The sequence below is a fragment of the Carcharodon carcharias genome, chromosome 24 (genome assembly GCF_017639515.1).
Source record: "Carcharodon carcharias isolate sCarCar2 chromosome 24, sCarCar2.pri, whole genome shotgun sequence".
NCBI lineage: Eukaryota > Metazoa > Chordata > Chondrichthyes > Lamniformes > Lamnidae > Carcharodon > Carcharodon carcharias.
The window spans coordinates 10,393,492-10,408,290 of record NC_054490.1 but is presented as its reverse complement, the minus strand read 5'-3'; the positions used below and the strand labels follow the sequence as shown (position 1 = coordinate 10,408,290).

The window sequence follows — 14,799 nt, the reverse complement described above, 5'->3', positions numbered from 1 at the left end:
CTCTCTCTCTGTGATCTACAGCCCACTCACTCCCACCATCACTCTCACTCTCTCTGTCATCTACAGCCCACTCATTCCCACCATCAGTCTCTCTCTGTGATCTACAGTCCACTCACTTCCACCATCACTCTCTCTCTCTGTGATCTACAGCCCACTCACTCCCACCATCACTCTCTCCCTCTGATCTACAGTCCATTCACTCCCACCATCACTCTCTCTCTCGCTGTGTGATCTATGGCCCACTCACTCCCACCATCACTCTCTCTCTGTGATCTACAGTCCACTCAGTCCCACCATCACTCTCTTCCAATCTGTGATCTACAGTCCACTCACTCTCACCATCACTCTCTCTCTGTGATCTACAGCCCACTCACTCCCACCATCAATCTCTCTTCCTATCTGTGATCTACAGTCCACTCACACCCACCATCACTCTCTCTCTGTGTGATCTACGCCCACTCACTCCCACCATCTCTCTCTCTCTCTCTGATCTACAGTCCACTCACTCCCACCATCACTCTTTCTCTGATCTACAGTCCAATCACTCCCACCATCACTGTCTCTCTCTCTGTGATCTACAGTCTGCTCACTCCCATCAACACTCTCTCTCTCTGTGATCTACAGTCCATTCACTCCCACCATCACTCTCTCTCTGTGTGATCGACAGCCCACTCACTCCCACCATCACTCTCTCTTTGTGTGATCTACAGCCCACTCACTCCTACCATCATCACTCCCTTTGTGTGATCTACAGCCCACTCACTCCCACCATCACACACTCTCTCTCTGTGTGATCTACAGCCCACTCACTCCCACCATTACTCTCTCTCTGTGTGATCTACAGTCCACTCACTCCCACCATCACTCTCTCTTTGTGATTTAAAGCCCACTCACTCCCATCATCACTCTCTCTCTCTGTGATCTACAGCGCACTCACTCCCATCATCACTCTCTCTGTGTGATCTACAGTCCACTCAATCCCACCATCACTCTCTCTCTGTGTGATCTACAGCCCACTCACTCCCACCATCACTCTGAGTGATCTATAGCCCACTCAATCCCACCATTACTCTCTCTCTCCCCGTGTGATCAACAGCCCACTCACTCCCACCATCACTCTCTCTGTGATCTACGCCCACTCACTCCCATCATCACTCTCTCTCTCTGTGTGATCTGCAGTCCACTCACTCCCACCATCACTCACTCTGTGTGATCTGCAGTCCACTCACTCCCACCATCACTCACTCTGTGTGATCTACAGTCTGCTCACTCCCATCATCACTCTCTCTCTCTGTGATCTACAGTCCACTCACTCCCACCATCACTCTCACTCTCTATGATCTACACTCCAATCACTCCCACCATCACTCCCTATCCCTCTGTGATCTACAGTCCACTCACTCCCACCATCACTCTCTCTGTGTGATCTACAGTCCACTCACTCCCACCATCACTCTTTGTGTGATCTACAGTCCACTCACTCCCAAAATCACTCTCTCTCTCTGTGATCTACAGCCCACTCACTCCCACCATCACTCTCACTCTCTCTGTGACCTACAGCCCACTCACTCCCACCATCACTCTCTCTCTGTGATCTACAGCCCACTCACTCCCACCATCACTCTCTGCCTCTGTGATCTACAGTCCATTCACTCCCACCATCACTCTCTCTCTCGCTGTGTGATCTACAGTCCACTCACTCCCACCATCACTCTCTCTTCCTATCTGTGATCTACAGTCCACTCACTCTCACCATCACTCTCTCTCTGTGATCTACAGTCCACTCACTCCCATCATCGCTCTCCCTGTGATCTACAGCCCACTCACTCCCACTATCACTCTCGCTTCCTATCTGTGATCTATAGTCCACTCACTCCCACCATCACTCTCTCTCTCTGTGTGATCTACAGCCCACTCACTCCCACCATCACTCTTTCTTTGTGTGATCTACAGCCCACTCACTCCCACCATCATCACTCCCTTTGTGTGATCTACAGCCCACTCACTCCCACCATCACACTCTCTCTCTCTGTGTGATCTACAGCCCACTCACTTCCACCATCACTCGCTCTTTGTGTGATCTACAGCCCACTCACTCCCACCATCACTCTCTTTTTGTGTGATCTACAGCCCACTCACTCCCACCATTACTCTCTCTCTGTGTGATCTACAGTCCACTCACTCCCACCATCACTCTCTCTTTGTGATTTAAAGCCCACTCACTCCCACCATCACTCTGAGTGATCTATAGCCCACTCACTCCCACCATCACTCTCTCTCTCCCTGTGTGATCAACAGCCCACTCACTCCCACCATCACTCTCTCTGTGATCTACAGCCCACTCACTCCCAACATCACTCTCTCTGTGATCTACAGCCCACTCACTCCCACCATCACACTCTCTCTCTGTGTGATCTGCAGTCCACTCACTCCCATCAGCACTCTCTCTGCGTGATCTATAGCCCACTCACTCCCACCATCACTCTCTCTCTCTGTGACCTACAGCCCACTCACTCCCACCATCACTCTCTCTCTGTGATCTACAGCCCACTCACTCCCACCATCACTCTCTGCCTCTGTGATCTACAGTCCATTCATTCCCACCATCACTCTCTCTCTCGCTGTGTGATCTACAGTCCACTCACTCCCACCATCACTCTCTCTTCCTATCTGTGATCTACAGTCCACTCACTCTCACCATCACTCTCTCTCTGTGATCTAGTCCACTCACTCCCACCATCACTCTCTCTTCCTATCTGTGATCTACAGCCCACTCACTCCCATCATCACTCTCTCTCTGTGATCTACAGCCCACTCACTCCCACCATCACTCTCTCTTCCTATCTGTGATCTATAGTCCACTCACTCCCACCATCACTCTCTCTCTCTGTGCGATCTACAGCCCACTCACTCCCACCATTACTCTCTCTGTGTGATCTACAGTCCACTCACTCCCACCATCACTCTCTCTCTCTGTGTGATCTATAGTCCACTCACTCCCACCATCACTCTCTCTGTGTGTGATCTACAGTCCACTCACTCCCACCATCACTCTCTCTGTGTGATCTACAGTCCACTCACTCCCACCATCACTCTCTCTCGCTGTGTGATCTACAGTCTGCTCACTCCCACCATTACTCTCTCTCTCTCCTTGCGTTCTACTATCGAGCCACTCCCACCATCACTCTCTCTCCCCTCCCTGCGTTCTCCTGTCCAATCACTCCCACCATCACTCTCTCAGTTCTGACTCACCGAGCAGCATGCGTTGGCTCTCTCCACCTTCGTCAGCCCTTTAAGGTTTGTGTCAAATACATTCATCTTCTCCACCAGGCAGCACAGGGCAGTCTCTGTGGCCTCGCCCACCTTCTCGTAAACTCCTTTCACCTGCCGGGAGGAGGAACCACAGGTGAGCGTCGGGTCGCTCAGACAGCGAAGGTCGCGCATCGGGGCGAGTGCCCTAGCCCCCTGGCCTCACACCACCAATGCAGAAACTCAGGCTGGAGGTCGAAGGCCAGGAGAATGAATGGGGGGGGGACTCGCTCTGATGAGAGTCCTGTTAACACTGGCAGGAAAATATCACCGTGCCCTTCACAGGAGCGTTATCAAGCAACGCCAAGACTCACATGGAGAGGATAGGACAGGGGACCAGAAGCTCGGTCAAACAGGGAGGTTTTCAGAGCTTCTTAATACAGGGGGGAGAGAGAGAGCGAGCGAGCGGGCGGGAGAGATCGAGCGGGCGGCCGGGAGCGAGCGGGCGGGCGGGAGCGAGCAGGCGGGAGCGAGCGAGCGGGCGGGAGCGAGCGAGCGGGCGGGAGCGAGCGAGCGGGCGGGAGCGAGCGAGCGGGCGGGAGCGAGCGAGCGGGCGGGAGCGAGCGAGCGGGCGGGAGCGAGTGAGCGAGCGGGCGGGAGCGAGCGAGCGGGCGGGAGCGAGCGAGCGGGCGGGAGCGAGCGAGCGGGCGGGAGCGAGCGAGCGGGCGGGAGCGAGCGAGCCGCGGGCGGGAGCGAGCGAGCCGCGGGAGGGAGCGAGCGAGCCGCGGGCGGGAGCGAGCGAGCGGGCGGGAGCGAGCGAGCGGGCGGGAGCGAGCGAGCGGGCGGGAGCGAGCGAGCGAGCGAGCGGGCGGGAGCGAGCGGGCGGGAGCGAGCGAGCGGGCGGGAGCGAGCGAGAGGGCGGGAGCGAGCGAGCGGGCGGGAGCGAGCGAGCGGGCGGGAGCGAGCGAGCGGGCGGGAGCGAGCGAGCGGGCGGGAGCAAGCGAGCGGGCGGGGGGGAGCGAGCGGGCGGGCGGGGGGGAGCGAGCGGGCGGGCGGGGGGGAGCGAGCGGGCGGGCGGGGGGGAGCGAGCGGGCGGGCGGGGGGGAGCGAGCGGGCGGGCGGGAGCGAGCGGGCGGGCGGGCGAGCGGGCGGGCGGGCGGGCGGGCGGGAGCGGGCGGGCGGGAGCGAGCGGGCGGGCGGGCGGGAGAGAGCGGGCTGGCGGGAGCGAGCGGGCGGGCGGGAGCGAGCGGGCGGGTGGGCGGGAGCGAGCGAGCGGGCGGGCGGGAGCGAGCGAGCGGGCGGGAGCGAGCGAGCGGGCGGGAGCGAGCGAGCGAGCGAGCGAGCGGGCGGGCGGGAGCGAGCGGGCGGGCGGGAGCGAGCGGGCGGGCGGGCGGGAGCGAGCGGGCGGGCGGGCGGGCGGGAGAGAGCGGGCGGGCGGGAGCGAGCGAGCGGGCGGGCGGGAGCGAGCGAGCGGGCGGGCGGGAGCGAGCGAGCGAGCGGGCGGGCGGGCGGGAGCGAGCGAGCGAGCGGGCGGGCGGGCGGGAGCGAGCGAGCGAGCGGGCGGGCGGGCGGGAGAGAGCGGGCGGGGCGGGAGAGAGCGAGCGGGCGGGCGGGAGAGAGCGAGCGGTCGGGCGGGAGAGAGCGAGCGGGCGGGAGGGAGAGAGCGAGCGGGCGGGAGGGAGAGAGCGAGCGGGCGGGAGGGAGAGAGCGAGCGGGCGGGAGGGAGAGAGCGAGCGAGCGAGCGAGCGGGCGGGAGAGAGCGAGCGAGTGAGCGGGAGGGCGAGAGCGAGCGAGCGGGAGGGCGAGAGCGAGTGAGCGGGAGGGCGAGAGCGAGCGAGCGGGAGGGCGAGAGCGAGCGAGCGGGAGGGCGAGAGCGAGCGAGCGGGAGGGCGAGAGCGAGCGAGCGGGAGGGCGAGAGCGAGCGAGCGGGAGGGCGAGAGCGAGCGAGCGGGAGGGCGAGAGCGAGCGAGCGGGAGGGCGAGAGCGAGCAGGCGGGCGAGAGCGAGCGAGCGGGCGAGAGCGAGCGAGCGGGCGGGAGAGAGCGAGCGAGCGGGCGGGAGAGAGCGAGCGAGCGGGCGGGAGAGAGCGAGCGAGCGGGCGGGCGAGAGCGAGCGAGCGGGCGGGCGAGAGCGAGCGAGCGGGCGGGCGAGAGCGAGCGGGCGGGCGGGCGAGAGCGAGCGGGCGGGCGGGCGAGAGCGGGCGGGCGAGCGGGAGGGCGAGAGCGAGCGAGCGAGCGTGAGGGCGAGAGCGAGCGAGCGTGAGGGCGAGAGCGAGCGAGCGGGAGGGCGAGAGCGAGCGAGCGAGCGGGAGGGCGAGAGCGAGCGAGCGAGCGGGAGGGCGAGAGCGAGCGAGCGAGCGGGAGGGCGAGAGCGAGCGAGCGGAGCGAGCGAGCGGGAGGGCGAGAGCGAGCGAGCGAGCGGGAGGGCGAGAGCGAGCGAGCGAGCGGGAGGGCGAGAGCGAGCGAGCGAGCGGGAGGGCGAGAGCGAGCGAGCGAGCGGGAGGGCGAGAGCGAGCGAGCGAGCGGGAGGGCGAGAGCGAGCGAGCGAGCGGGAGGGCGAGAGCGAGCGAGCGGGAGGGCGAGAGCGAGCGAGCGGGAGGGCGAGAGCGAGCGAGCGGGAGGGGCGAGAGCGAGCGAGCGGGAGGGCGAGAGCGAGCGAGCGGGAGGGGCGAGAGCGAGCGAGCGGGAGGGCGAGAGCGAGCGAGCGGGAGGCGAGCGAGCGAGCGGAAGCGAGCGAGCGGGCGGGCGAGAGCGAGCGGGCGGGCGAGAGCGAGCGGGCGGGCGAGAGCGAGCGGGCGGGCGAGAGCGAGCGGGCGGGAGAGCGAGCGGGCGGGCGAGAGCGAGCGGGCGGGCGAGAGCGAGCGGGCGGGCGAGAGCGAGCGGGCGGGCGAGAGCGGGATGGCGAGAGCGTGCGAGAGCGGGCGGGCGAGAGCGAGCGAGCGGGCGGGGGAGAGCGAGCGAGCGGGCGGGCGAGAGCGAGCGAGCGGGCGGGCGAGAGAGAGCGAGCGGGCGGGCGAGAGAGAGCGAGCGGGCGGGCGAGAGAGAGCGAGCGGGCGGACGGGCGGGAGCGAGCGGGCGGGAGAGAGCGAGCGAGCGGGCGGGCGGGAGAGAGCGAGCGAGCGGGCGGGCGGGAGAGAGCGAGCGAGCGGGCGGGCGGGAGAGAGCGAGCGAGCGGGCGGGCGGGAGAGAGCGAGCGAGCGGGCGGGCGGGAGAGAGCGAGCGAGCGGGCGGGCGGGAGAGAGCGAGCGAGCGGGCGGGAGAGAGCGAGCGAGCGGGCGGGCGGGAGAGAGCGAGCGAGCGGGCGGGCGGGAGAGAGCGGGCGGGCGGGAGCGAGCGAGCGGGCGGGCGGGAGCGAGCGAGCGGGCGGGCGGGAGCGAGCGAGCGAGCGGGCGGGCGGGCGGGAGCGAGCGAGCGAGCGGGCGGGCGGGCGGGAGCGAGCGAGCGAGCGGGCGGGCGGGCGGGAGAGAGCGGGCGGGCGGGAGAGAGCGAGCGGGCGGGCGGGAGAGAGCGAGCGGTCGGGCGGGAGAGAGCGAGCGGGCGGGAGGGAGAGAGCGAGCGGGCGGGAGGGAGAGAGCGAGCGGGCGGGAGGGAGAGAGCGAGCGGGCGGGAGGGAGAGAGCGAGCGAGCGAGCGAGCGGGCGGGAGAGAGCGAGCGAGTGAGCGGGAGGGCGAGAGCGAGCGAGCGGGAGGGCGAGAGCGAGCGAGCGGGAGGGCGAGAGCGAGCGAGCGGGAGGGCGAGAGCGAGCGAGCGGGAGGGCGAGAGCGAGCGAGCGGGAGGGGCGAGAGCGAGCGAGCGGGAGGGCGAGAGCGAGCGAGCGGGAGGGCGAGAGCGAGCAGGCGGGCGAGAGCGAGCGAGCGGGCGAGAGCGAGCGAGCGGGCGGGAGAGAGCGAGCGAGCGGGCGGGAGAGAGCGAGCGAGCGGGCGGGAGAGAGCGAGCGAGCGGGCGGGCGAGAGCGAGCGAGCGGGCGGGCGAGAGCGAGCGAGCGGGCGGGCGAGAGCGAGCGAGCGGGCGGGCGAGAGCGAAAGGGAGGGCGGGCGAGAGCGAGCGGGCGGGCGGGCGAGAGCGGGCGGGCGAGCGGGAGGGCGAGAGCGAGCGAGCGAGCGTGAGGGCGAGAGCGAGCGAGCGGGAGGGCGAGAGCGAGCGAGCGAGCGGGAGGGCGAGAGCGAGCGAGCGAGCGGGAGGGCGAGAGCGAGCGAGCGAGCGGGAGGGCGAGAGCGAGCGAGCGAGCGGGAGGGCGAGAGCGAGCGAGCGAGCGGGAGGGCGAGAGCGAGCGAGCGAGCGGGAGGGCGAGAGCGAGCGAGCGAGCGGGAGGGCGAGAGCGAGCGAGCGAGCGGGAGGGCGAGAGCGAGCGAGCGAGCGGGAGGGCGAGAGCGAGCGAGCGGGAGGGCGAGAGCGAGCGAGCGGGAGGGCGAGAGCGAGCGAGCGGGAGGGCGAGAGCGAGCGAGCGGGAGGGCGAGAGCGAGCGAGCGGGAGGGCGAGAGCGAGCGAGCGGGAGGGCGAGAGCGAGCGAGCGGGGGAGGGCGAGAGCGAGCGGGCGGGCGAGAGCGAGCGGGCGGGCGAGAGCGAGCGGGCGGGCGAGAGCGAGCGGGCGGGCGAGAGCGAGCGGGCGGGCGAGAGCGAGCGGGCGGGCGAGAGCGGGATGGCGAGAGCGAGCGAGAGCGGGCGGGCGAGAGCGAGCGAGCGGGCGGGGGAGAGCGAGCGAGCGGGCGGGCGAGAGCGAGCGAGCGGGCGGGCGAGAGAGAGCGAGCGGGCGGGCGAGAGAGAGCGAGCGGGCGGGCGAGAGAGAGCGAGCGGGCGGACGGGCGGGAGCGAGCGGGCGGGAGAGAGCGAGCGAGCGGGCGGGCGGGAGAGAGCGAGCGAGCGGGCGGGCGGGAGAGAGCGAGCGAGCGGGCGGGCGGGAGAGAGCGAGCGAGCGGGCGGGCGGGAGAGAGCGAGCGAGCGGGCGGGCGGGAGAGAGCGAGCGAGCGGGCGGGCGGGAGAGAGCGAGCGAGCGGGCGGGCGGGAGAGAGCGAGCGAGCGGGCGGGCGGGAGAGAGCGAGCGAGCGGGGCGGGCGGGAGAGAGCGAGCGAGCGGGCGGGCGGGAGAGAGCGAGCGAGCGGGCGGGCGGGAGAGAGCGAGCGAGCGGGCGGGCGGGAGAGAGCGAGCGAGCGGGCGGGCGGGAGAGAGCGAGCGAGCGGGCGGGCGGGAGAGAGCGAGCGAGCGGGCGGGCGGGAGAGAGCGAGCGAGCGGGCGGGCGGGAGAGAGCGAGCGAGCGGGCGGGCGGGAGAGAGCGAGCGAGCGGGCGGGCGGGAGAGAGCGAGCGAGCGGGCGGGCGGGAGAGAGCGAGCGAGCGGGCGGGCGGGAGAGAGCGAGCGAGCGGGCGGGCGGGAGAGAGCGAGCGAGCGGGCGGGCGGGAGAGAGCGAGCGAGCGGGCGGGCGGGAGAGAGCGAGCGAGCGGGCGGGCGAGAGCGAGCGAGCGGGGGAGGGCGAGAGCGAGCGAGCGGGCGGGCGGGAGAGAGCGAGCGAGCGGGCGGGCGGGAGAGAGCGAGCGGGCGGGCGGGAGAGAGCGAGCGAGCGGGAGAGAGCGAGCGAGCGGGCGGGCGGGAGAGAGCGAGCGAGCGGGCGGGCGGGAGAGAGCGAGCGAGCGGGCGGGCGGGAGAGAGCGAGCGAGCGGGCGGGCGGGAGAGAGCGAGCGAGCGAGCGGGCGGGAGAGAGCGAGCGAGCGGGCGGGCGGGAGAGAGCGAGCGAGCGGGCGGGCGGGAGAGAGCGAGCGGGCGGGCGGGAGAGAGCGAGCGAGCGGGCGGGCGGGAGAGAGCGAGCGAGCGGGCGGGCGGGAGAGAGCGAGCGAGCGGGCGGGCGGGAGAGAGCGAGCGAGCGGGCGGGCGGGCGAGAGCGAGCGAGCGGGCGGGAGAGAGCGAGCGAGCGGGCGGGCGGGAGAGAGCGAGCGAGCGGGCGGGCGGGAGAGAGCGAGCGAGCGGGCGGGCGGGAGAGAGCGAGCGAGCGGGCGGGCGGGAGAGAGCGAGCGAGCGGGCGGGCGGGAGAGAGCGAGCGAGCGGGCGGGCGGGAGAGAGCGAGCGAGCGGGCGGGCGGGAGAGAGCGAGCGAGCGGGCGGGCGGGAGAGAGCGAGCGAGCGGGCGGGCGGGAGAGAGCGAGCGAGCGGGCGGGCGGGAGAGAGCGAGCGGGCGAGCGGGCGGGAGAGAGCGAGCGGGCGGGCGGGCGGGAGAGAGCGAGCGGGCGGGCGGGAGAGAGCGAGCGGGCGGGCGGGCGGGAGAGAGCGAGCGGGCGGGCGGGCGGGAGAGAGCGAGCGGGCGGGCGGGCGGGAGAGAGCGAGCGGGCGGGCGGGCGGGAGAGAGCGAGCGGGCGGGCGGGCGGGAGAGAGCGAGCGGGCGGGCGGGCGGGAGAGAGCGAGCGGGCGGGCGGGCGGGAGAGAGCGAGCGGGCGGGCGGGAGAGAGCGAGCGGGCGGGCGGGCGGGAGAGAGCGAGCGGGCGGGCGGGCGGGAGAGAGCGAGCGGGCGGGGCGGCGGGAGAGAGCGAGCGGGCGGGCGGGCGGGAGAGAGCGAGCGGGCGGGCGGGCGGGAGAGAGCGAGCGGGCGGGCGGGCGGGAGAGAGCGAGCGGGCGGGCGGGCGGGAGAGAGCGAGCGGGCGGGCGGGCGGGAGAGAGCGAGCGGGCGGCGGGCGGGAGAGAGCGAGCGGGCGGGCGGGCGGGAGAGAGCGAGCGGGCGGGCGGGCGGGAGAGAGCGAGCGGGCGGGCGGGAGCGAGCGAGCGGGCGGGCGGGCGGGAGAGAGCGAGCGGGCGGGCGGGCGGGAGAGAGCGAGCGGGCGGGCGGGCGGGAGAGAGCGAGCGGGCGGGCGGGCGGGAGAGAGCGAGCGGGCGGGCGGGCGGGAGAGAGCGGGCGGGCGGGCGGGAGAGAGCGGGCGGGAGAGAGCGAGCGGGAGAGAGCGAGCGGGCGGGCGGGAGAGAGCGAGCGGGCGGGCGGGAGAGAGCGAGCGGGCGGGCGGGAGAGAGCGAGCGGGCGGGCGGGAGAGAGCGAGCGGGGCGGGCGGGAGAGAGCGAGCGGGCGGGCGGGAGAGAGCGAGCGGGCGGGCGGGAGAGAGCGAGCGGGCGGGCGGGAGAGAGCGAGCGGGCGGGCGGGAGAGAGCGAGCGGGCGGGCGGGAGAGAGCGAGCGGGCGGGCGGGAGAGAGCGAGCGGGCGGGCGGGAGAGAGCGAGCGGGCGGGCGGGAGAGAGCGAGCGGGCGGGCGGGAGAGAGCGAGCGGGCGGGCGGGAGAGAGCGAGCGGGCGGGAGAGAAAGAGTGCGGGAGAGAGAGAGAGAGAGAGCGGGAGGGAGAGAGAGAGAGAGAGAGCGGGAGGGAGAGAGAGAGAGAGAGCGGGAGGGAGAGAGAGAGCGTGCGGGAGAGAGAGAGAGAGCGTGCGGGAGGGAGAGAGAGAGAGAGAGAGCGGGAGGGAGAGAGAGAGAGAGAGAGCGGGAGGGAGGGAGAGAGAGAGAGCGGGAGGGAGACAGCGAGCGGGGGAGACGGAGGGAGAGCGGGAGGGAGGGAGAGAGAGAGAGAGCGGGAGGGAGAGAGAGAGAGAGAGCGGGAGGGAGAGAGAGAGAGAGAGCGGGAGGGAGAGAGAGAGAGAGCGAGCGGGAGGGAGAGAGCGAGCGGGGGAGACGGAGGGCGAGCGGGCGAGACGGAGGGCGAGCGGGCGAGACGGAGGGCGAGCGGGCGAGACGGAGGGCGAGCGGGCGAGACGGAGGGCGAGCGGGCGAGACGGAGGGCGAGCGGGCGAGACGGAGGGCGAGCGGGCGAGACGGAGGGCGAGCGGGCGAGACGGAGGGCGAGCGGGCGAGACGGAGGGCGAGCGGGCGAGACGGAGGGCGAGCGGGGGAGACAGAGAGCGGGGGAGACAGAGAGCGGGGGAGACAGAGAGCGGGGGAGACAGAGAGCGGGGGAGACAGAGAGCGGGGGAGACAGAGAGCGGGGGAGACAGAGAGAGAGCGGGGGAGACAGAGAGAGAGCGGGGGAGACAGAGAGAGAGCGGGGGAGACAGAGAGAGAGCGGGGGAGACAGAGAGAGAGCGGGGGAGACAGAGAGAGAGCGGGGGAGACAGAGAGAGAGCGGGGGAGACAGAGAGAGAGCGGGGGAGACAGAGAGAGAGCGGGGGAGACAGAGAGAGAGCGGGGGAGACAGAGAGAGAGCGGGGGAGACAGAGAGAGAGCGGGGGAGACAGAGAGAGAGCGGGGGAGACAGAGAGAGAGCGGGGGAGACAGAGAGAGAGCGGGGGAGACAGAGAGAGAGCGGGGGAGACAGAGAGAGAGCGGGGGAGACAGAGAGAGAGCGGGGGAGACAGAGAGAGAGCGGGGGAGACAGAGAGAGAGCGGGGGAGACAGAGAGAGAGCGGGGGAGACAGAGAGAGAGCGGGGGAGACAGAGAGAGAGCGGGGGAGACAGAGAGAGAGCGGGGGAGACAGAGAGAGAGCGGGGGAGACAGAGAGAGAGCGGGGGAGAGAGAGAGCGGGGGAGACAGAGAGAGAGCGGGGGAGACAGAGAGAGAGCGGGGGAGACAGAGAGAGCGGGGGAGACAGAGAGAGAGAAAGAGAGCAGGGGAGAGAGAGAAAGAGAGCAGGGGGGAGAGAGAGAAAGAGATCGGGGGAGAGAGAGAGAAAGAGATCGGGGGAGAGAGAGAGAAAGAGATCGGGGGAGAGAGAGAGAGAAAGAGATCGGGGGAGAGAGAGAGAGAAAGAGAGGGGGGGGAGAGAGAGAGGGAGGGCGCGAGCGGGGGAGAGAGGGAGGGCGCGAGCGGGAGGGCGCGAGCGGGAGGGCGCGAGCGGGAGGGCGCGAGCGGGAGGGCGCGAGCGGGAGGGCGCGAGCGGGAGGGCGCGAGCGGGAGGGCGCGAGCGGGAGGGCGCGAGCGGGAGGGCGCGAGCGGGAGACAGAGGACATAAGGGACTGGAGTAGATTACTGCAATGGGGGGGAGGGTTGTAGGGGCTGGAGGACTTTCTGTAAGTTAGCATACTGGGGCACAGAGTCACATACAGGAGCTGCAGACTAATCAACAGCTGACTGAGTGATACTGACACTTCAATGAGTGGAGTCAGGGTATGTTTAAAGTGGTGCCCCCTCAGTCAGAGTGAGAGAGAGCGAATGAGTGCATGGCAGGGAGAGAGAGGGATTGAGGGAGAGGGATTGAGGGAAAGCACATTACCTCATTATAATCTAGCGACGAGTCGTTACACATGGCACAGATGGTGGCCAGCTCCACCAGGGCATCATACTGCGCACAGTTTACCAATCGCCCATTTTTCAATCTGTTGGGCAACAAGAAACACTTCAGCACTGGATGTGGAACAAGACAGGCGACAATTCAGGCTGGAGGGTGTGAAGGACCCAGGGGCACAGAGACTACCACAAGGAACCCTCTGCAACACATCCAGCTGTGAACCGCATTTCCCCCCACCAACACCCCCGCCTCTGGCACAATCCTTGACCGTTCAATCTCCTCGCGCAGACCTGGGTATACGCTCTCCCACTCGTCCCCTCCAAATACCCACCCCCCCCATCAAATTCACCCTTTCTAAACGCACCAGGACTCCAACGCAATCAAAAGTTCCTCTAACACTAGGGCGGACACAATCCTGCAATGGGGAGGAAGGAGAAGCGTTTGTCTCCTGGCGGTCTGGGTGGGGCACAGGAGGAAGCTCGTACCCCACCTCCCCCCAGGTTACCCCGAATAAAACGACAACATTGGAAGGCATCCCAGTCCCTCGCGGTGACTGAGGGGCCCAATTTAAACTCACACTTCACCCTCAGGGGCGTACGTAGACCCGGTGACAGTGAACTCGTTCAGCTTGCTGCGATCGCCCTCCAGCTTCTCCACGATCAACATCTGCAAACAGTACAAACACCGTTACAACGGGATCCCTCTCAGGGGACAGCGGCAGGAGTGGGGGGGGGGGGGGGCGCTGAGTGCATGAGGGAGGGGAGGAGAGGGGGAGGGTGTGAGGGAGGGGAGGAGAGGGGGAGGGTGTGACGGAGGGCAGGAGGAAGCGAGTGTGTGACGGAGGGGGAGGAGGGAGCGAGTGTGTGACGGAGGGGAGGAGAGGGGGAGTGTGTGACGGAGGGGAGGAGAGGGGGAGTGTGTGACGGAGGGGAGGGGAGGGGGAGTGTGTGACGGAGGGGAGGGGAGGGGGAGTGTGTGAGGGAAGGGGAGGAGAGGGGGATTGTGTGAGGGAGGGGAGGAGAGGGGGATTGTGTGAGGGAGGGGAGGAGAGGGTGAGTGTGTGAGGGAGGGGAGGAGGGAGCGAGTGTGTGAGGGAGGGGAGGAGAGGGGGCGTGTGTGAGGGAGGGGAGGAGGGAGCGAGTGTGTGAGGGAGGGGAGGAGAGGGGGCGTGTGTGAGGGAGGGGAGGAGAGGGGGAGTGTGTGAGGGAGGGGAGGAGAGGGGGAGTGTGTGACGGAGGGGAGGAGAGGGGGAGTGTGTGACGGAGGGGAGGGGAGGGGGAGTGTGTGACGGAGGGGAGGGGAGGGGGAGTGTGTGAGGGAAGGGGAGGAGAGGGGGATTGTGTGAGGGAGGGGAGGAGAGGGGGATTGTGTGAGGGAGGGGAGGAGAGGGTGAGTGTGTGAGGGAGGGGAGGAGGGAGCGAGTGTGTGAGGGAGGGGAGGAGAGGGGGCGTGTGTGAGGGAGGGGAGGAGGGAGCGAGTGTGTGAGGGAGGGGAGGAGAGGGGGCGTGTGTGAGGGAGGGGAGGAGAGGGGGAGTGTGTGAGGGAGGGGAGGAGAGGGGGAGTGTGTGAGGGAGGGGAGGAGAGGGGGAGTGTGTGAGGGAGGGGAGGAGAGGGGGAGTGTGTGAGGGAGGGGAGGAGAGGGGGAGTGTGTGAGGGAGGGGAGGAGAGGGGGAGTGTGTGAGGGAGGGGAGGAGAGGGGGAGTGTGTGAGGGACTGGGGGTGTGAGGGAGGGGAGTAGAGGGGGAGTGTGTGAGGGACTGGGGGTGTGAGGGACGGGGGGCCGAGGGGGGGTGTGTGAGGGACGGGGGGGGGTGTGAGGGGAGGGGTGGGGTGAGGGAACCGCCGCGAATGGCCAACGCCAGCGGCCTGTACCCGGCAGACGGACATCTGGTTGGTGGTGAGCGTGCCGGTTTTGTCGGAGCAGATGACCGAGGTGCAGCCCAGCGTCTCGACGGAGGGCAGGCTGCGGACGATGGCGTTCTTGCGGGCCATGCGCCGGGTGCCCAGTGCCAGGCAGGTGGTGATGACGGCCGGCAGCCCCTCGGGGATGGCGGCCACCGCAAGGGCCACAGCGATCTTGAAGTAGTAGATGGCTCCCCGCACCCAGGAGCCCCCGTGGACCGGGTCGTTGAAGTGGCCGATGTTGATGATCCACACGGCGATGCAGATGATGGAGATGACCTTGGAGAGCTGCTCCCCGAACTCGTCCAGCTTCTGCTGCAGGGGCGTCCGCTCCTGCTCGGTGGCAACCATCTCGTCCCGGATCTTCCCGATCTCGGTGTTGACTCCCGTGGCCACCACCACGCCGACAGCCTTGCCGGCTGAAATGTTGGTGCCCTGAGGGAGTGGGGGGGGAAGGGCAGAGAGAGTGA

General features: G+C 69.0%; 1 protein-coding gene across 1 annotated transcript in view; it reads right to left on the bottom strand.

The window, feature by feature from the left end:
• The window catches only part of LOC121269335 (sarcoplasmic/endoplasmic reticulum calcium ATPase 2-like), a 231,911-nt gene that overhangs the window by 153,419 nt on the left and 63,693 nt on the right, over positions 1-14,799 (bottom strand). Inside the window, exons 8-11 of the mRNA XM_041173886.1 lie at positions 14,300-14,764; positions 13,005-13,093; positions 12,413-12,515; positions 3,253-3,384 (exon numbers count right to left, since the gene is read on the bottom strand). Coding sequence (XP_041029820.1) covers positions 3,253-3,384; positions 12,413-12,515; positions 13,005-13,093; positions 14,300-14,764 — 789 coding nt within the window. The remainder of the gene's footprint in view (positions 1-3,252; positions 3,385-12,412; positions 12,516-13,004; positions 13,094-14,299; positions 14,765-14,799) is intronic.